At 64.1% G+C, this 19,334-nt stretch overlaps 3 protein-coding genes across 3 annotated transcripts; all 3 read right to left on the reverse strand.

Annotated features, from left to right (window-relative positions):
* Positions 1-2,663: 2,663 nt before the first annotated feature.
* FOXS1 (forkhead box S1) lies at positions 2,664-4,281 on the reverse strand. Its single transcript, XM_072026483.1, has one exon. The coding sequence runs from the start codon at positions 4,139-4,141 to the stop codon at positions 2,747-2,749; it is 1,395 nt and encodes a 464-aa protein (XP_071882584.1). The 5' UTR covers positions 4,142-4,281; the 3' UTR covers positions 2,664-2,746.
* Positions 4,282-4,935: 654 nt separating this feature from the next.
* LOC101796142 (interferon regulatory factor 4) lies at positions 4,936-8,055 on the reverse strand. Its single transcript, XM_072026482.1, has 8 exons — positions 7,754-8,055; positions 7,302-7,491; positions 6,955-6,998; positions 6,746-6,848; positions 6,346-6,447; positions 5,869-6,264; positions 5,620-5,738; positions 4,936-5,519 (listed from the first exon to the last, which is right to left on the reverse strand). Exons 1-8 carry the CDS (start codon positions 7,925-7,927, stop codon positions 5,379-5,381), a joined length of 1,269 nt encoding a protein of 422 aa, XP_071882583.1. The 5' UTR covers positions 7,928-8,055; the 3' UTR covers positions 4,936-5,378.
* A 3,701-nt stretch (positions 8,056-11,756) lies between these two features.
* On the reverse strand, positions 11,757-19,046 carry DUSP15 (dual specificity phosphatase 15). Its single transcript, XM_038166462.2, has 7 exons — positions 18,930-19,046; positions 16,997-17,030; positions 14,526-14,608; positions 14,064-14,113; positions 13,530-13,604; positions 12,870-13,041; positions 11,757-12,690 (listed from the first exon to the last, which is right to left on the reverse strand). The coding sequence occupies exons 1-7, from the start codon at positions 18,948-18,950 to the stop codon at positions 12,481-12,483; spliced, it is 645 nt and encodes a 214-aa protein (XP_038022390.1). The 5' UTR covers positions 18,951-19,046; the 3' UTR covers positions 11,757-12,480.
* Between the last annotated feature and the right edge of the window lie 288 nt (positions 19,047-19,334).

The raw sequence follows: 19,334 nt of genomic DNA on the forward strand, positions 1-19,334 counted from the left end.
GGAAAAGGCTGGGGGGGGTCCCGCTGAGCTTGCACACGGAGCCCCCAGCCCCACGCACCCGGGGTCCATCCCTGGGGTCCACCCCGTGCCCCTCTGTCCCTGGCTGGCCCCGAAGCGGTTAAGGCAGCGCAGGCAGGGTCACCGCTCGGCCCAGGGCGTCCCTCCCAGCCCGCTTCCTGCCGGCAGCCTTTGACCAGTTCCTGCCGGTGACCACCCTGCGGTCCTGGAAAACAGCGCGGCCCCATCTGGTTCCAGTTACGCTCCGCGGCGGTGACGTCTCCTTCCTGTCTGGGCCCCAGGAGCCGAGCGTTGCCCTGCGCCGCGGGGGCTGCAGAGCCCCGTGCAGGGCGGCCCCGGTGCCGGTGCCAGTTCCCAGCCTGGCCCCGAGCGCGGCTTGAGCCACGGCTGCCCCGGGGTGGGACCGTGCGGGGTGGCCTCTCCGGGGGGCACGGTGCTGTGCGGGGGCACGCGGGCACCAGCACTGAAGTGATGGGGAGCCCACCCTGCAGCCTGCTTTGGCTTCCTCAGCCCCATTTCCAACCAAGGACCCCACACGGGTCCCTTTTGTGCCTCCATCACGGCAGTGGGCATGGTGACGGGGCTGTTCCCGGTCCAGCATGCGCCCACGGTGCCGCTCCTCACGTGGGGTTCCTCGTCCCCGTGGCCACACCAGCCCCAGGGGACAGAGGGCGAGCGGGCGATGCCGCCCACCAGCACCCACCAGCACCAGCACCGGGACCTCTCCTGGAGCTGGGGGGCTCGGGATCCTGCACCAGGACCCCTTGTGGCGCGCTCCCCGGCCACGGCATGGCCCACGCTGGGAGCGGGTGCGCGGGCGGGGGGCCAGGCCACCCACCGTGAGCCGGCAGCGAGCCGGGGAGGAGGAAGGGCAGGGAGAGGAGCGGGCCCACGGCCAGGGCTGGTGCTGGGGAGCGGGGCTGGGATGGGCAAAGGGAGCCCTGGAGGTGGGTGGTGGCACAGGAGGTGGCCGGGCTCTGCCCTGTCCCCATCCCACCCCGGTGAGCTCAGGGATCAGCGATGCCGGGGGCTGCAGGCAGCAGAGCTGGGGCTCCGCTCCCCTTGGGGCCACCCTCCCAGGACCCCACAAACCCCAGCTCCAACCCTTCTGCATCCTTTATGGGGGCACCCATCCTGCTGCAGCCCCAGCACCGAACCGGGCACCTCGGCACCTTGTGGGTGTCTTGGGGACGGGTCCCCATCCCGGGGGGCAGCGATGGGCTGGGTCCCGCCGTGCTCCCAGCGCTGGGCCCTGCGCCCGGCTCTGCCCGGGGGCCGTGGCCGCGCGTTCCCAAGCAGAGGCTGGGAGCCCGGGCGGGCGAGCGTCCCGGCAGCGCTGTGTGGGAACCAGACGGCCCCTGGGCACGGCTCCGCGGCGCTCGCTTCCTCCCTCGCCCCCGGGGGACCGAGCGAAGGAGGGGGCTGAGGTCAGCCGCGCTCGCTGCAGACGGCTCCGGAGACGCCAGCATGATCTAGGCGCTCAAATATTGTTTTCCACAGGGGAGGGAAGGAAAAAAAAAAAAGAAAAAAGATTAGAAAAAAAGGGAGAAAAAGCAAAGCCCAGGGACGAGTGACCGTCGCTGCTGCAGCGATGACGAACAGCAGCCCCTCCTGGCCCAGCAGCGGCTGTCTGGGCCGATAACGGGGCTGACGCGGTGCCGCTGCTCCTGGTCCCCGAGTGACGCCAGCACCGGCCCTCACCGAGACCCCCGGGGCCTGGCCGAGCTGTGTCCTGCTCGCCTTGTGGAGCCGGGGTCTTGGCCACACAGCCAGCCCCCCCACATCACGGGGAGCCCCCCCAGCATCCTCCTCCCGTGCGCACCACGGCCCCACCAAGGTGGAGCGGGATCAGCCGGGGCAGCCCCGTGCACCTGCATCCCCCAGCCTGGGGGCATTGCCCCCCCCAGGGGGTCCTTTAACAGGGATAAGGGGGTGGGGGGCACGGGCACAGGTCCCCACTTGGCATCGCCCTAGCCCAGCTTGGGGCAGCGGGACGGCTCCGTTCTGGCACGGTGGCGATGCCGACCCCAGCACACGGAGAGGGGCTGGTGGCTACGTCCTGGCCCCGGGGCTACTTGGGGACCCCACCCCACCCCATCCCACCCCACCCCAGCAGAGCCCAGCCCGTGCCCAGCCTGTCGGTGGGAGCAGTGACTCAGCCGGTGCCTCCTCACCGGCAGCCGCCCGGGATGATTCAGGGTGGAGGAATCCTGCCGGGACGCAGCCGCTTTCCTCGGCCGTTCCCATTGCAGCCACAGCCGTGCCCGCGGGCAGCCCTGGCACTGCAGGACCCCCTGCTCGGGGAGCTGCAGGGTCCCCCATACCCCCTACACCATGCCAAGCACCTGCGCCCCATCCCACAGAGCCCCTACAACCCCCCCAGTGGCTCTCCAGGTGGGGTCCCCACCGAGGCCGGCACCACTGGTGCCACACGCGCAGCATGGGGTGAAGCCGGGCTCAAGCGAGCAGTGCGGGGTATGTGGGGCCACGGGGCTCACTCCTGGGGGGGCAGCACGTCCCCCTGCCCCTTGCCGATGAGGTTGGGAGCCGTGGTGGGTGGCCTCGGGGGATGGGAACAGAGCAGCCCCCACTGCGCCCCTGCCCGCTCCCCATCCCGAGCAGGGCGCAGAGATGACAGAGGCAGCGTGGGCGAACGTGCTTTATTCCGCCGCTGGAGCCCCGCACGGTGCCGGGGGGAGGCTGGGGGGGTTGGGGGGGGAGCAGTCCATCACTCGAAGAAGAACATGCCGGGTGTCCGGTACAGGCAGTGGGGCAGCCCCAAGGGGTAGCCGCTGCCCCCCTGCAGCGGGATCGCGCCCCCCGCGCCCCACGCCTCCTTCTGCTCGCCCGCCCGTGGCCCCGCAGCCCCGAAGGGCGCCTGGCGAGGGGCAGGGGGGGCTGCGGCGGGGGCTGTGGCCAGGAGATGCTCCAGCGCCGTGCCGCAGGGCCGCTCGTTCACGCAGAAGCTCAGCGCCTGCACCCGGCACTGGTAGCTGCCACCCAGAGCCTCGTGCCCCGAGCGGCCGAAGGAGCCGAAAACGGGCACGGGGGGCTGCTTGTAGCCATCGCCGTCAAGGAAGCAGGGCGCGGGGGGCTTGCCCGCACCCAGGAGGGCGCTGGGGAACATGGGGGGCACCTGCCCGAAGGGCTGGCCCAGCCCCAAGGTGGGGGCCGCCGACTCCTTGCACTCCAGCTCGCCCCGGGGGGACGCGGTGGGGGCCGGGGAGTCCTGCGCGGGGTCCCTGGGCTCGGTGGGCAGCAGGGCACGGTGCTGCGCCGGGCGCTCGCCGGGCACCGGGTACTGACCTGGCCGGGGCAGCTGCAGAGCCGCCGGGAGCCCCCCAAAGGCAGTCTCCTTGGGTTGGGGGGGGGCCGCTGGCCGGCTCTCCGGGGGGGCCCCATGTGGGGGTGGGCAGCACGGCTCCTTGGCGAAGAACGGCCCCTTGGGCTGCGGCGCGTCCGGCACGTACAGGCAGGGCTGCCTGGCCCCAGGGGGGGGCCGCCGGGCGCAGGGCTCAGGGCACCCCGGCACCCCTCCGCCAGCACCCTCGGCCAGCTCGGGGGGGCCCAGCAGGCGCCCGGCGGCCACCGGCGAGGCGAATCCGCCCTCCGCCTTCCCCTCCTCACTCGGCAGGGCAGCGGGCGGCCCCCGCGAGCGGGGTTTGGGGAGCTTTTTGCGCCCCTCGTCCCCCTCGGCACCTGGTGCGTCGCGGAGCCCCCTCTTCCTGGTGAAGCGTCGGCGTCGGCGCAAGAAGCTGCCGTTCTCGAACATGTTGTAGCAGTCGGGGTCCAGCGTCCAGTAGTTGCCCTTGCCGGGCTTCTTGTCGTCGCGGGGCACCTTGACGAAGCACTCGTTGAGCGAGAGGTTGTGGCGGATGCTGTTCTGCCAGCCCTGCTTGTTGTCGCGGTAGAAGGTGAAGCGCCCCATGATGTAGCGGTAGATGCCGCTCAGCGTGATGCGCTTCTCCGGCGTGCTCTGGATGGCCATGGTGATCAGGGCGATGTAGCTGTAGGGCGGCTTGGTGGCCTCGGGGACAACCGGCGGAGAGGGACCGGGGAAAGAGCCGTCGGTGGCCGGCCGGCCGCGCAGAGCCGCGCTGCCCACGGGGATGTCCGGCTGCATCCTCCCGCCCGGCCGTGGCCGTCCCGCTGCTGCTGCTGCTCCTGCTTCTGCCGTCCGGCTCCGGCCGAGCCCGTTAAAACCCCGCAGCAGCCCAGCCTCCCGCGCCCTGCCGGCGAGGGGGCGGCGGGCCCCTCCTCTCCGGGACCGCGGGGCCGCCCAGGGCGGAGCGGGGGCCCCATCGTCCAGCGCCGGGCTCTGCGGCCGGACGCGCCGCCAGGGCCAGCCCTGCGGCCAGGAGCCAGCGGCCACGCGTTGGCACCGCCACGGCCTCCCCAGGGCATGGCCCCGCTGCCCCAAACCCTCTTCCCACAGGAGGTTCCCAGGGTCTGGGGCTCATCCTGCCCGGACGCTGCTCCCCTGGGGAGCTGATGCTGGTGGGGTGCGGGGGCTGCAGCGTGCAGGATGGGGCTGAGCTGCACCTCGGCTCCCCGGCTGCCTCCTGGGGTGGTGCGGGATCCCTGCAGTGTGTGGGATCCCTGCAGTGTGTGGGATCCCCGCTGCGCACCAGGTCCCCGTGCCACGCCGTGTCCCTGCACCGTGCCCAGCTGCTTGGGGACATCGCCTCCAGGGTGCGCCGCAACCCCCGCTCCTCACCCAGCACCAGGGGAAACTGAGGCACGTGTTTTTGGGACACGGTGCCACGCTGCAAGGGCAGCTAACGGGCACCTTGCCTCTGCTGCGGCCACACCATGGGGCCAGAACCAGAGGGCAGGACGGGTGTCGAGGGCGCGTGGCTCCCCGCGGGGTGCTCAGCTCCCGCTGCCCTGCGCCGCGAGGCTGTGCCCGGCTCAGCTCCCCCTGCTGCCCGCACCCGCCTCGTCCCGGCACCCCGCGGTGCTGCTGGCACGGCCCCAGCCCCACGCCGCAGTAGGAAACACAACTTTTATTCCTGCACACCACAAACAGCGCGGCCCCGCGGTGCCAAGCACAAGGACGGAGCTGCCTGTCCCTGTCCCCCCGCCAGCCCGGATCGCTGCCCTGCGCGCCCAACAAGCACCCAGCCACCCCCCCCAGATGGTTCCCAGCAGTTCTTGGGAAAAAACCACGGCTCCTGCTCCTTCCAGCATCCACCCACCTCCGTCCCCGCTGCACCAAGTGCCCTGCACACGGCCGCTTGCGCCATCGCTGCTTGGAGGCTGCTCGTCCCCAGGGTCGGAGCGCAGCCGCGGGGAGGCTGAGCACCTTTCCCCGCAGCCGTGAGCACGGTGGAGGCTTCGTCGCGCCTCGGCTGCCCCGCTCAGGGCTGGCAGAGCTGCTGGAGGACATGGACGATGTGGCCGGGAGCGCCGGGGGCACAGGGCTGGGGGCAGTCGCGCAGCAGCGTGGGGCCGATGCGCTGGGCGTGATGGAAGAGCTCCCGCGCAAACACCGGCTCCACCTGCGGAGGCACAGAGCCACCGGGAGGATGGGGTCTGCCCCCCGAAACCCCTTCCCCCCAGCTCATGGTTTTGGCGAGCGCCACCCCCGCAGGGACTCACGTGGGCCATGATGAGCTTCTGGAAGTGGTGGCTGGCGCTGGTGGGGTACTCCTCGCCGAAACACAGGTGGATCTGGTACTGCGGCGCCGGCTGCCCCTGGCTCAGGTACCTCCGCAGCTCTGCAAGACACCGGCCGCTCGCATTGGGTCCCCCCCCCCGACGCTGTGCCAGGGGATGGGACCTGTCCCCAACACCCTGGGGGGGGGCTGGAGGTCACCCCGAGGGTGGCAGGGGGCTGCGGGCACTTACGCTGCAGGAACTGCTGCGTGTCCAGCAGCTTGTAGGTCTTCTCCCTCTCCAGTTTGTTGGGCCAGTCCCGGTGCGGTGCCAGCGGCCCGTTCCAGTACACCCTGCCCTGGCACTGGCGCTTCATGAAGACCCCCTCGGGGGCCACCCACAGCAGGACCCCGCGCTCCAGGTGGGGCAGGAGCCTCTCCAGCACCTCGGTCACGCCAGCCACCCGGCTGCTGCCTCCCAGAGCCCGCGGTGGGGGGAATTCGATCTGCTCCATGCACGAGGGGCCGTAGAGGCGCTCGCTTTCGGCCGGCTCGGCGCGGGAGGCGATGCGGCAGCCCTCGGCCGTGCGGGTGGTGAGCTCCTTCACCAGCACGTCGCAGTAGTAGAGGCGGACGTGGAGCCAGCAGTCTGCGGTGCAGGGCGAGGGGGGGGGTCAGCACAAGGTTGGGGGGACACCGGGGGCTGCAGCCCGGTCAGGGCAGCTCCTACCTGAGTGGTTGACGTCCTCGACGGGGAGGTAGGACGGGGGTCTGGGGAGGAAGTGGCCGTGGGTCGGGTTCCAGCCGTAGAAGGCTCCCCGTATGTGGTACCCTGGGTCGGGATGGAGATGCCAGAGGGACGTGGGCAGCTGTCCCCAAGGGGGTCCTGTCCCAACCCCAGCCCCCAGGGTTGGTGGGGGCTTCCCACAGCTGCTGCACCTCGTTAAATCCCCTCAGTGCGCAACCACGCAGCTTCGTTTTGGGATGCACGGGGGGGGAGCCCCAGCCTCGCTCTCCATTCCCACGGTCCCAAGGCTCTGGGAAGCGGGGTGCCTCCGGGGGGGCAGCGATCCCCTCCTGCCCCAGCCCCATCCTGCGTGCCCCCACCACCCCCAGGGCTCTTTTCTCACCTCGCTCAGCCGGGTGGGCAGAGAGCAGGGGGAGCGCAGCCGCGTGGCAGGACCCCCCGGCGCCCCGCACGCCCTCTTCGGCCGGGCTCCCCACAGCACGACCCTGGGGACAAGAGAGGCGGTGGTGAGGGCCAGGCTGGCAGCGGGGGGCACCTGAGCCAGCTCTGGACCCCCCCACACAGCACACTTTTAGGTGGGGGCTGGCTCACCTGCGGGTCCTCGCCGGCTGGGGGCTGCGGGCCACCATCGTTCTCTGTGGGGAGCGAGGAAAAAAAAACCCTGAGCCCCACAGACAGCAGGAACGGACCCCGGGGAGGTGCTGGCTCCCCAGGGAAAGCAAACCCAGCCCCGACCCACAGCGGGCAGCCAGGGCACAGCCTCGGGAAGGGCTTTGCCTGAGAACAGCCCAGGGCATCGCGGAGGAGCGGGGAGAAAGAGGAGTGGGGAGGAAGAGGAGCAGGGAGGAAGGGTCCCGGGCGGCGATGCCCACGGGATACGGGGCTGGCACTGGGTGTGAGCCCCGAGGCTGAGCAGGCAGCAGGTGTCGGGGCAGTACCTGCGTCGCGGGCGCCGTCGGAGACGATCTGGTACACCTTGTAGGGCTCGGAGATGTCGAGCTGGCTGCGCTCGGGCACCTCCTGGAAGTCGGTGCTCTTGTTGAGGGCGCAGCGCAGCCGCGTCTTCCAGGTGGACGGGTCGGCCTTGTCCGTGCCCTCGTGGTACTTCCCCTTGTACACGGCCCAAGCCTGCGGGCAGGGGGGGTTTGGGGGGGGTGGGCTCGGTGCTGCAGGGGCTGCCCAGACCCCAGCCCCCAGCCCCGCTCACCGGGCTGAAGGGGATGGAGGGGGAGGATTGGGGAGGGGGGAACCCACGCGTGGGAGCCCTCGAGGCTGAGCTGGGCGGCCAGGGGGGGTCAAAACCGTGGGGCAGGGAGCGGCGGGGAGCAGGGGGAGCCCTTTGGGGTGCAGAACCGGGGATGCCCGGGGGGTGTCCGGGGGGGGTCCGTACCCTGAAGAGCGCCGCGTCCTGCTGCTGCCGGTAGTCCTGCTTGGCCGCGTGCTTCCAGGGGATGCGGAACAGCGTCCTGCGGCCGTCCTCCCAGCGCAGCCCCGGGTAGCGGCCGCTGTCGATTTGGGCAATCAGCCACTCCTTCAGCCTCATGGGCGACCCCGGCTCCGCCATCGCGCCCCGAGCCCCGCGTCCGGCCCTGCCCCGCGGTGCCCTCGGGAGCGCGCCGGGGAGGCGAAAGCGAAGGCGCGTCGGGGACTTTCGCTTTCGTTTTCCCGGACGCCGCTTTCGGTTCCTCCGCAGCGCCGCCGGGATCCCGGCCCCGGGGAGGGGTGGGGGGGGAACCGAGGGCACCGGTGGGCACCGGGGACCCCCCCCCCGAGGGGACCGTGCCTGGGGGCTCTGTGCTGCGGGGAGCCCTACCCACCGCCCCCGGGGCACCTGGGCACCTCCCCGCGCCCCCTCGGGGCTCCCCACGCTGCCCCCGGGGTCGCCCCTCTCCCGGCCCGGGGATGAGCCGGGGGGGACTGGGAAGAACCGGGGGGCACCGAGGGAAGCAGGATGGGAACGGGGATGGAGGGGCTTGGCCCATCCTGTGCCCAAGCTTCCCCGGGGGCTCCTGGCACCGGTGGCCCCATGGGTGGGCGCATTGCTCGTGGCCACCGTGCCTCTTGCTGAGCTCGTGCAGCCTCGCGGGGGCTTTTTGCTCTTGTGGGTAGGATGAGCGGGGGCACATGGCCCCACACAGCCCCTTTGCCCCCAGGTGGCTCCCGAGCATTGCTCCCCACTGCCCGTAGTGGGGCCTGGCCCTCCCTGCGGCCAGGAGCCTGGCTCAGCCACCCCATGGGAAGGGGAAGGGGTGGCGTGTGGAAAGCAAACTCCACGGTCAGTAAGGCTGTAAAATACATAACGTTTATTCAGCACTGGGGGGGTCCCACCAAAGTTGTGTGTGCCCCAACGCGGCACTTGCCTTGGTTGTGGAGAAGAGTGACAGGCATGAAGCTTCTCAAGACACCTGTACATACTCATGACTTATCCCCACTTTGTATTAAAATTAATTCCAGGGACTCATTTTCACCAATTCCTCCTATCCACGCCTGCGCAGCGCTTCCTGGTAGTGGTCGCCGGGGGTCGTGGGGATGAAGATGAGCGAGTCCTCCTCGTCACCACTGGCTGACCTCTCGTCTCGGCGCAGACTCATTAGCTCCTCAGCTTCTGCTTGAACTGCAGATTCGGTTTCAGTTGGTTCTGGAAATGCGTTTCCTGTTTCTATCAGGAACTGTTTTTCATGAGAAATCTCAGAATTTCCTGTTTCAGTTTCTTTGCACAATAGGTAGGGGAAGACACGGTACCTGTCCCTCAGCCTGGCTTATTTACTGAAATTCCTTCGGCTTCGTGAGCCCATCTTATCTACTAAAATTCTTTCAGGGGGATCTCCCCCTGCTTCGCCCCCAGCCCCCCCAGCCCACCCCGGTTTGGCAGCCGTGTGGGCAGGCTGGGGGGCAGCGTGCCCGGGGCTGCGGCCACCTCTGCAGCTCCTCCATCCCCGCTGCCCGGGTGGGTTTCCTCTCCAGTTGTGAGTCAGATTAAGTTGCCTCTTGGCTAGGAAGCAGACAAGGCTCCCGAGAGCCAGCAGGCTGCTCTGAGCTTGAAATCCTCGAAATGAATAAGCGGTGACACTGTGCCAGGCTCCGGCCTCCCCCTGCTGCCTGCGCCCAGCCCCGGGTTTCCCCGCAGGGTGTGGGGACGGGGACACGGCCCCATGGCACAGAGCACGTGGGGCTGTGCGAACCGGCCACGCTGGCAGGGTTTTTCTGCTCACTGAGCCTGCCTTTGGCCTCCCCACTGCAAGAGCAAGTCCTTCCTGCCCTGCCTGCCCTGCCTGCCCTGCCCCTGTGCGCTCAGGGCTGTGGCTAACCCGAGCCCTGCCTGCACCCCGGAGGAGGCAGCGGTGCCGAGCGCTTCGGGTTGCGATTTTGGGGAGGGGGCTGGGGTACCAGGTAGAACCCGCCAGCCCCAGCTCGGTGCTCCTCTGGCCAGGCCAGCGTTTTGGGGACACGGGGAGGGGATGCTGAGCGGCGCAGGAAGCCGTGCTGGTCTCTGCGCCAGCCAGCAGGGGATTTCCACCGGCGGCTCTGACGCACGGGCTGAGCGCCAGCCCTGTCCTGGCCCCCGACCCCACACTGCACCCCCAGTGCTGGCCTCTGCCAGGAGCAGCAGAGCAGGGGCAGTGCCCTGGCCCTCTCCAGCCCCCTGGCTGGGGTAATTCGGGTGCTTTCTACCAGGAAAAGGGCCTGGGACTGAGGGAAGGGGGATTTGCATCTCCCCTTTGTGCCTTGGGAGACGAGGCGATGCCAAGGGGCTGTTGCACAGCCTCATCTCAGTGGCTTGCACGGATTAGCCCCAAGCCCAGGAGCTAGTCCAAGCCCACCAACTCCTCAGCCACACAAAGCCCGGCTGGATAAGCCTTGATCAGCTGGGAAATTCTCTCCTAAGAGGTGGTGACATGCAGGACCAGAGGGAGGTAATTACCCTGCCATCAGGGGAGATGCTCAGAAGCATTTTCCCGGCTGTTCTGCTCCCTGCACAGGGAAGGTGAAGCTGCTTAACCCTTACACTTTGCAGGCTGAAATGCGCTTCAAAGGCAGTCAAACATTAACTCGCAGCTAACCCTGCCCTTACCTGTTTTTTTCCAATTGTGCACACCGGATCTGCCAAAATAAATATGTTTTTGCCGTGCGGCGGAGCTGGGCCTGGAGATGCCATTGCTCTGCACACAGCCTTGGTGTGGGTTTATAGCGTGAACCAGGAAATGCTGCGTGTAAACACCTCTGTGCGGCGTGTCCCAGCAGGGGGCTGGCAGGAGGGCTCGGCTGTGCAGGGGGAGCACGTTGGGGGCCAGGGCTGGAGCCCCCCTGCAGCACCTCGCTTGGTGCCAGGAGCAGGGAAGCAGCCAGGGCTGGCAGGGCTGAGAGGAGAGGGGGATGATGCTGAGTTATCCTAAGGAAAACAAGATGGGAAGTTTGGGGTGCCAAAAGCTGCAGTGCTGCTTGGCACACACCCCCAAAAAGCAGGGGCAAAGCCCCTCTGCCTGCTGCCCCTCCTTGCTCCCCGCACAGCCCCGTGCGCCCCGCGCAGTGCCCACAGGTGCAGAGGGGCCCTGGGGACACCCGGCAGCTGCCTGCCTTCAGCCAGAGCCATCAGGCAGCAGTAAATGAGCAATCATTAATTATTGATGGCCACGTCCTGTCCGACTGTGCTGTCTCCTGAAAGCACCCAGGGCAGAGGCCATCCCCGCTCCCCGGCAGCTCCTTCCCCCCTGGGAGCCTGCGTCTGGTACTCAGAGCACGGCTCAAATCTCCCTTTCTGGCTGGGGGGAGGAACGCTGTCCCCGTTAGGAAAAGGGGAAGGAAAAGGGGTCAGCAGGGATGAGGGAGCCCCCAGGGACCTGTGCCCGCAGGGGGATGCTGATGGCCCAGCTGGGCAGCATCATCCCCACCTGTGAGTGCTGCTCTACAAGGTGTCAGCAGGATGGGGCTGGGGAGGAATGGGGTTTGCACCACCCAGCCTCCCCGCAGGATCCCAGCAGGATCCAGCTGAAGGCATTGAAGAGGCTGCAGCAGAACAGGATCCACGTGAGTACCCTGCAGTTTGCTCCCAGTGGCTCTCCTGTGGGGTGGCAGGGGTGGCTTCCCACCAAGGGCAATGCTGCTGGGGCATGGCCGGTGCTGTTTGCACGTGGAGTTCCCAAAACATTGCTGTGGGGTTGTAACTGCGGGGCCTCAAGCCCCCAGCAAATGTGGGCTGGGAAGTGAGGCTGGGTGGGTGGAGGGCAGGGAGCTCTTGCCTCCTTGTAGCCTCTGTACTGGTGTCACCACCTGCTGCACCCCTTCCCTGTGCTGCCCATGGGTTTTGGACTCTCCCCATGCCAGGATTTTCCTGCCCCAGCGCCCCCGTTGTGACCCAGCCACCACCCACGAGTCAATCCACGTCCCAGGCAGGCTGCAGAGAAGAAACGTTTATTACCACGAGGACATAGAAAGTCTTTAAGCAAAATGGCTTAAGGCTCCGCTTTAGTGAGGTCTGGCTAGGTTAAACATTTATTTCCCACCCTTTGAAGATTGTGCCCTGGTACCGGTGGGAATGGGCTGCGATGAACTCCTAAAGCTGCGCTGCTTGCTCGGGGCTTGTGCTTGGTTGGCCCGGAGCGCCGGGGGCACCCGCGTGCCCCCTGCCCCGCAGCCACCTCGGCTCTGGAAGCTTGCTGCTGCTGCTGCTGCTGGTGGGAAATCTGCCCCAAGGGGTCAGCAAGCTCTCCTTGCACCCCGTGTGCGCCCCTGAGGCCCATGCAGCTGGTACTGAAGTGCTAAAGCTGCTGCCAGCATCACCTGGTGGCTGGGAAGCCCTGTCTGTGGCTCTGCCCAGAGCCAGAGCCCACGGTGAGCTGGGGACCGTCATCTGCTTTCACCAGATGTCCTCCCACACCAGGCACGAAGGGGCTGACCCCCGCAGTGCTCTGCAGAGCGCAGCAGTGCAAATGAATCCCTCCCCCGATAGCTGAAAGCCAGGACAGAAGATGGCACGCTTGAACCCGGAGAGGAGAAGGAGCTGTGCTTGTGGGTGGCTCTGCGGCACAGCGCTTCCCCTCCAGGCCAGCGCTGCTGCAGCTTAGTTTTTTACCAGGCTGTTATTAGGTGATTTCTGCTGCTCTCCCTCCCTGGCTGCCATCACTTCAGACAAGCCGGGATGCAGGAGAACGTCCTCTTCACCCGCAGCAGAAAGGGAGCGGTGCTCTTCATGTCCCTGGCTCTCGGTACCAGTCCTTGCCGAGCTCCCTCTGCTCTGGGTGCTCCTCTCCCCACCGGCAGCAGGGCCTTGATTTCTTCCTCGTCATTGAAAGGGGATGACCCATACCTCTGCCTCAGGTGCCTGCGGATCTGGGGAAAGAAGAAGATCCCAGCGTGCTTATTTTGAAGTGTGAAACCAAGCCTGCAAGCAAGGGGCACAGGGAAGGAGTCTGGTGCCCCTGGGCTCCGTTCCTGCCCCGAGACCCACGGAGGAGCAGAGCCACGGGGCTGTGCAGGTGACAGAGGCTGCGTCCCCCTCGTGTCCCCACCTTGCGGGCTGCGCTGCTTCCAAACTCCTCCAGCTGCTGCCTGAAGCCAGGGTTGGGGTTGGCGACGGGTCGCACGCTTCTGATGGCCTCGAGCACCTCCTGAGAGCTCAGCTCCGTCACGGCCATGACGTAGGCGACGACGACGGTGGTGCTGCGGGAGATCCCGGCCAGGCTGGCACGGGAACAAGCACATGGGAGGCTGCCCGTGGTGTGCCCTCCCGCCTGCTGCCCTGACCCCGTGCCTGCCCCTTCCTCCACCCCTTGTGCTCCAGCTATTTTGGTTCCCCTGCTCAGCGAACTTGCTCTCTGGGAAGCCAAAGCCCTTCCAAGGTCCTCTCGCTCAGTGCCTATAAATACACCCCGCTCCCCTGGGGAAGTGAAAGTATCAGCTGCTGCCTGGAAGCCTGCCCCAAACAGCTCTCTCCCCACTTGCTCAACGACAGCAAAAAGCTGCCCCTCTCTAGCAGTTCTCCAGCCCCAGGACTCCCCAAATCCTGCTCGTTTGGAGGCTGCAGCTGAGCCTGGTGGTGGATTCTGAGTGGATTCATGGACACAGGGACCCCTGGCAGACACTTGTGGCTGAAGTGAGGGGTTCTGGCAGCTAGACCTCCTGCTGTGCTGGGAAGATCGTGGCATTGGGCATAAGAAAAGGAGTTTTACCAGTGGACGAGGCAGTTCCCTCCATGCAGGCGACACTGGTGGATAAAACTGATGCATTCCTTGAAGTGCTTCTTGCTAGCAGGAAAAATAGCACAGAGTAAGGACTACAGGTGTGGAACCAGATTTTTAGGCTGCAGGTGATGCAGCCCTGAGTGTCTGAAGACAAACAAAAATAAAATGCCTCTTGCTTTACAGACACCATCACCAGCTGCTGAGACCCAAGCAGCTCAGGGCTATTTTCCCAAGAAAAAGCCTACGGCTGCTCACATTTCCGACTGTGCCAGCGCTCCTGGCCAGCTCTCCCCCATCTCCAGGCAGCTCTGCCCAGGCTCCCAGGTAGAACGCTCCCTCCTCCTCTGCATCCCACTGCAGACAGGCTGCCTGTCACCTCAGCCCCGGGCTGGGACCTGCTGCAGTTGCTGCATTTGAGGAGCTGGATGCAGCACCACAAGGGCTCAGGGTCCTACTGGCTGCCCTGCAAAGACCGAGCTCCTGCGTGCCCCCATCTGGGCGCTGGCCTCACCAAGTACTCACATGTTGGCCTCTGGTGTGTCTGGCAGGGGAATACGGAGGTAGGTGATGTCCTGCAAGACATGAGAACAGGAGAAACTCAGCCCCCAGGGTCCTGCAATCTGCTCGCCTGCACTCCCCTCGGGCTTCATTCCCACAGCACAGCTTCCCTCTGTGCAGGGTTGGGGCTGCTCTCCCCCTCGGTACGTGCATCGGGGAGGGCAGCAGGGAGAGAGGAAGCTTGTGGCAGAGGGTGGGAAAATAAGATGAAGCTGGGGAGCTGGAAATTGTTTCTCATCAGCATTCAAGGCCAGGTTACGATCACGAGCCAGCAAACTTCCCAGAGCAGAGGGGCTGCCTCGCTCCTCTGGGACTGCTGCTGGGGTGAGGTGGATGTGCCACGGGATGCTCGGAGCTGAAGGGAGGTGCTGCAACGTGGGAAGAGCTGCAGCAGGCTGCATGCTGGCGTCAGGCACGGGACCTTACCTGCAGCAAGGGCTGGGGGGATTCATGGATGGAAACAATGTGGGTAATCTTGTTCCGGCTGAGCTGCTCCAGGTCTTTGGCATCTAAAGGATAAAAGTAGATATTGGCACGTAGTTGTTTCTTACCCTTCTCCTCCCACAAGCACATCCACCACCCTCCTGCAGAAAAACCAGCACGCAAAGCCGTGCTCAGGAGGAGCAGCTGCATTACACCCCCCTCCTGTGCACATCGACGCGCTTGGAAGAAGAGCAGTCACAGGCAAATATGCAAACGCCTCTTGGAAATCTGGGAACACAAACCCGGGGGCACCAAAACAGAGACCTACTCCCTCCAAAGGCACTTGACCTCGCTGCTTCTGCTTGGATTCACGTCTGCATGGGAAAGCACCCTCTTGTGCAAGCAGGCAGCTTCCCACTTGCCTCTACTTGTCCACCAGCTCAGGGAGGAAAGAACGCGCTCTGAGACCGCACCTCTCCCGTGCAACCACGACGTGGAAATGGGACCTCCTGCAGCCTCAACGATTCATCTCACAGGCTGCAGAATCGGAGCTGCAGCTTTTCATACCAGCATTGAGCTTGGCTGAGTCCGAGTTCGTTTTTAGTATCTGAGGGGTCTGCAGAAAACAACTGAGCTGCCATTTGGAGCGCTCTGCGTGCATCCCTCCGCAGTTGCATGCACAGAGATCAAGTACCCTCAGCTTTCTGGGGAAATGACCTACTTTGCACTAATGCTTCAGCAGCCTCTGGTTGTGATTCTGGTCACTGGTCTAGCATCAAAGTTATTATGCTGTGAGGATAGCCTGCTCATCTTGCTGGCTAAGCAGCTTTGTAGCTGTTTCCCTTTCATGCCATGACCAGCTGATCGTGCACAAGCTGCAGGAGATGAGTACTAATATTTTCTCATCTCATAGCTTTGGGTTTCTAAACTTCCGAGTGGTGTGAAACCTTGGCTCGGGAATCTGAAACATGATGTGCTAATGGCATGATGTGAATATTTAATAGAAGTGAGTCTCAAGAGGCACGCTTCACATTAGAGTCCGTGCCTGGTGTGTGCGTGCAGCGGGGAGGGAGGCGCGGACCCTCTGTCCACGGGCTCGTACATCAGCTGTCACCTCCCCACCCGGCTCTGGCAGGCAGAATGACAGCAATTAGTGACACGATTGTAAAGCCTCACTACGGCTGGAAAATGCTTTCAGTCGGAGAAAATGTCTCTATGAGCTGTCAGAGCTTAATTTAGCGGGCCTTAAATCTCTGTCATCACCCTGAATTTCTTGGTAGAGCAACGCTTCGGTGGCATCAGGCCAAGATAAAACATCAGTGGTTGCTTGCAGTAACCTCTGGGAAGGGCTCGGGAGCCGGGTACCCCTGGGTGCGCTCCCCACAGGGCTCCCAAACAGCACCCAGCCAGCAGCAGCTCCTCCAGCCCTGACCCCTGAAACTTTCCCTTCCAATGCTGAGGAGCGTGCTCTGGCCAGGCTGCTGCCAGCCAGGGCTGTCACGCTGGTTCTAATGACATTTTCTTAGCAATTCATGCCAGTGTTTTCAAATGTTCTCAGCACTTAGAGCAGGAATCAAACTGTCAAAAGAGCCGTTAGGGAGGCAGGAGCTCTGATAAATGCTGGTTTTTCATGGCAGATGCCAGTCCTTAGTCATGAATGACTGACAGTGAAAACCTATTAAAACAGTGATTCGGTGCGAGAAGGGCGACTCAGCCTCTGGGAGAAACACCCCAGCATGTGCAGCCCCCTCCTACTCGCTGCTAAAACATGGGGGAGGCCGAGGCTTTCAGGAGGGCTTTCGGTTCCAACCTTTCCCTGCTCTGGTTGGTGTCACAGCGTCTGCCCAGGTGCTGCTGGGTCTTTCCTGACAAGGTCATGGCCCTGCTCAGCTTCTTCCTCCAGTCTCCTGAGATCTCAGGAAAGCTATTAAGGAGAAATCAGGCAAGCAAAGCAAGGGCAGAGCTTCTTGCTGTTGCTCACACAAACTGCACGCCCATGTAGCAGAGGAAACCTCATTCCAGGATGGTGAGGCATCATCCTATCCAGTTAGCTCCAGCTCTCTGCTGCTTCTCTCCACAATATTTAGTTTACAGGCTCAGCACCTGCACCTGCCCAGGCCTGAGCTCCTGATTCTTCCCCACTCCAGGAAAGCAAAGCAAGGCTGGAGATGGGAAGAGGAGGCAGAGGAAGGCAGTGCTGAGGGAGGAGCTGGCCCATCTGCTAGGTAAAGGGACATCCTGAGCAGGGCTCAAACAAACCCGAATGATGGGAGTGCAACAGGAGAGCAGCTTTTATCCCTCAGCTGCAAGAGGAAGCATCATGCACTCACACACCCTGGAGCCCCTAAACCTTCCTGACGTGGCTGCTGCTGACCCTCTGAGCTCAGCCCACCCGTGCAGCACGAGCCTGTGGGGTTGGGGCAGACAGAGCTGCCCAGCTCAAGGACTCCTCCGCGGCGTGGGGCTCTGCTTACCGATGAAGTTTCCCAGGTAAAGGCCGGGGAGGATCTGCAGGACACAGAGAAGAGGTGTCAGTCCGTCAGCAGCTAACACAGTCCCTGGTACCCACTGTGCTGGGGCTCCTCGTGCCAACCTGCCCCTGCCACCACCTCTGCCTGAGCACAGCAGAGGCCAGGACGAAGCACACAAAGGGAACCAGCAGCATTCACCACTCTGGTGAGCCCAGCCTCAGCTGGAAAGGCATAAGTGCTGCCACCAAGAATGGCTGAATGACCTGTCCGCTGTCACCTCGCTGCCTCCAGGCCTGCAGCAGCGCAGCTCAGTGCCTGACATCCAGCCCAGCTGATCTTTGGCCACACCAGTGGCAGCCCCGTTCTGCCTTCCTGCCTCATGCTCCAGGCCCTTGCAGGCACGGGAAGGCTGCCAGGTCTCTCTTATTGCTCCCTTATCAATTTCACTCTCAATTTCTTTAGCGATTTCTTATTGCTCCTTTTGCTCATTATCTATTTTTATCTGGGCTCAGCACGCTGCGTACGCCTTAAGGCAGCCTCGGACCGCCCCTGACCTGTGCTCCTCCTGCTGTTGGAGGCACGAGGAAGCAGCAGACCCAGGGAACCTGGAGAACGTGACCCAGGACAGCCTTGGCCAGCGCTGGCAGGGTGGGGAGTGATGACACGTTCCCAGCTCTGCTCTGCTCCCTGTGCTCCATGGGGAGCCCGTTTCTAACAGGCCTGGGACAGATTGCTCTGAACACTGTGCCTTGAATGGAATTGCCTTGCAAAACTTCACTTCTTGTGATGAAAAGATAATTACTTGACAATGCCTCTATTAACAGCACTGCAGATTACAGAAGTGAGACACCCTGCATCCATTCCTACCCTTAGCTGTTTTGTATTTTCCTGTTTCCCATCTTGGAAAATGAGGACTAACAGCCTGGGCACACTTCTGTGCGCTCAGGTTCACTTCCAGCTTCTCCCTGCTGCGTGTTTGGTGGGCCGGGACCTGGGCAAGCAGAGAGGATTTCTACAAACACAGTTGTGCTTGCACAATGTCTTATCTCACTGCTCATGTTTGGAAACATTTCTATTGCTCTAACAGCTTAAAGATCTTTTTTTATGATTCCTTAAATTTTAGATCAATTTTATATCGACGGGGCGCCTTTAACTTTCAGCAGCTGCACGGCAAATGAGATGGCACCAGAGCCATTTAGCAAGGCCAGCTCCCAGGGGCAGGACGCTGAGCCATGAATAATGGCACATTCCTGTCCCTGTAACTTTCTGATCCACTCCTCGCTGAATAAAATGGGCCATTGCAGCTCTGCCTGAAACACCGAAAACTTTCCCAGATAATGAGTGGTTTTAGGTTGGAGGGGATGTTTAAAGCATAAAGAAGATGTCTCCGTTCACCTGTGACCTGGGAAAAGCTCAGACAAGCAGGAAATAGTGCCCGTGCCCTCTGTCGAGCCTTGAGCACTGTGCAGAGCTGGCAAGCACAGGACGTGGCACCACACCACCCTCAGGGTCTAACAGGGCTGCTGGCGTGTGCTTGGGATCTCGTGCCTTTGCTTTAAAGGTGTTGAAAGTTTCCTCCCTCCCTCGGAGGGGTTGCTGTGACCTCCTGTCCTCCACACTCCGCTGTGAACCCGGCAGTGCTGTTCAAACCTGGCCTGCCCTGTGAGAAGTGGCTGGGGACAAGTCCGAGCTGCAGCTCCGCACGGCATCTCTGCCTGCTTCTCATCGGATTTTGCTCAGCCTGCAGGAAAACAACCTCCTCCAGCAGCCGTGCCCGCTGCCGCTTTCAGCATCGGCGGGGAGGCTCCCTGGCACGCGAAACGCTGCTCGGCATCGCAGAGCAACCAGAAGCAGACCGACATCTCCCACCTCCAGCACTGCAAGCCCGTCCTGCAGCGCCCGGCCCTGCAGAGCTGCACCCCGGCGCTCCCTTTACCTTGCTCATGCCATTTCCCATGGTCTGCAGTACGCGCCCCGGGAGGGGCGGGGAGCAGGTGTCCTTGTCCCCGATGCTACCGTCGTCCGCCCTGTCCCCAGGCGAAGCTGCTCCGGACGCTCCCTGGGAGGATTTTCGTCATGAAGAGCTTGCTCCTGCGGGACAGCCGCTTGTCACGGGGGGGCTTGATTTCAGCACACGGAGGCCAATCCCCCGGCAGCAGCGGGCTCTCCTGGCCAGGAGAGACCTTGGCCGCTTCCCCTGAGGCTCCTGCCAAAGCCGAAGCCCTTCCCCAGCACCCGCCTCCCTCGCACCGACTGCTCCTTCTTACCGGGAGGAGACAAAGGAGGAGAAACTCCACCTCTGAGCGGTGGTGTGGGAGCGCTGGGCGCGCTGTCTGCTGAC

The sequence above is a fragment of the Anas platyrhynchos genome, chromosome 21 (genome assembly GCF_047663525.1).
Source record: "Anas platyrhynchos isolate ZD024472 breed Pekin duck chromosome 21, IASCAAS_PekinDuck_T2T, whole genome shotgun sequence".
Lineage (NCBI taxonomy): Eukaryota > Metazoa > Chordata > Aves > Anseriformes > Anatidae > Anas > Anas platyrhynchos.

What these genes read in the sequence shown, in the direction of transcription:
- FOXS1 (XM_072026483.1), bottom strand. Translation starts at nt 4,141, where the DNA reads ATGCAGCCGGACATCCCCGTGGGCAGCGCGGCTCTGCGCGGCCGGCCG.
- LOC101796142 (XM_072026482.1), bottom strand. Translation starts at nt 7,927, where the DNA reads ATGGCGGAGCCGGGGTCGCCCATGAGGCTGAAGGAGTGGCTGATTGCC. An exon ending in AGGACGCGGCGCTCTTCAGG is followed by an intron (nt 7,492 to 7,753) that starts GTACGGACCCCC and finishes CCCTGCCCGCAG; the next exon opens with GCTTGGGCCGTGTACAAGGG. An exon ending in CAGCCGGCGAGGACCCGCAG is followed by an intron (nt 6,849 to 6,954) that starts GTGAGCCAGCCC and finishes TCTTGTCCCCAG; the next exon opens with GGTCGTGCTGTGGGGAGCCC.
- DUSP15 (XM_038166462.2), bottom strand. Translation starts at nt 18,950, where the DNA reads ATGGGAAATGGCATGAGCAAG. An exon ending in GACACACCAGAGGCCAACAT is followed by an intron (nt 13,605 to 14,063) that starts GTGAGTACTTGG and finishes TTTTCCTGCTAG; the next exon opens with CAAGAAGCACTTCAAGGAAT. An exon ending in GAAGCAGCGCAGCCCGCAAG is followed by an intron (nt 12,691 to 12,869) that starts GTGGGGACACGA and finishes TTCTTTCCCCAG; the next exon opens with ATCCGCAGGCACCTGAGGCA.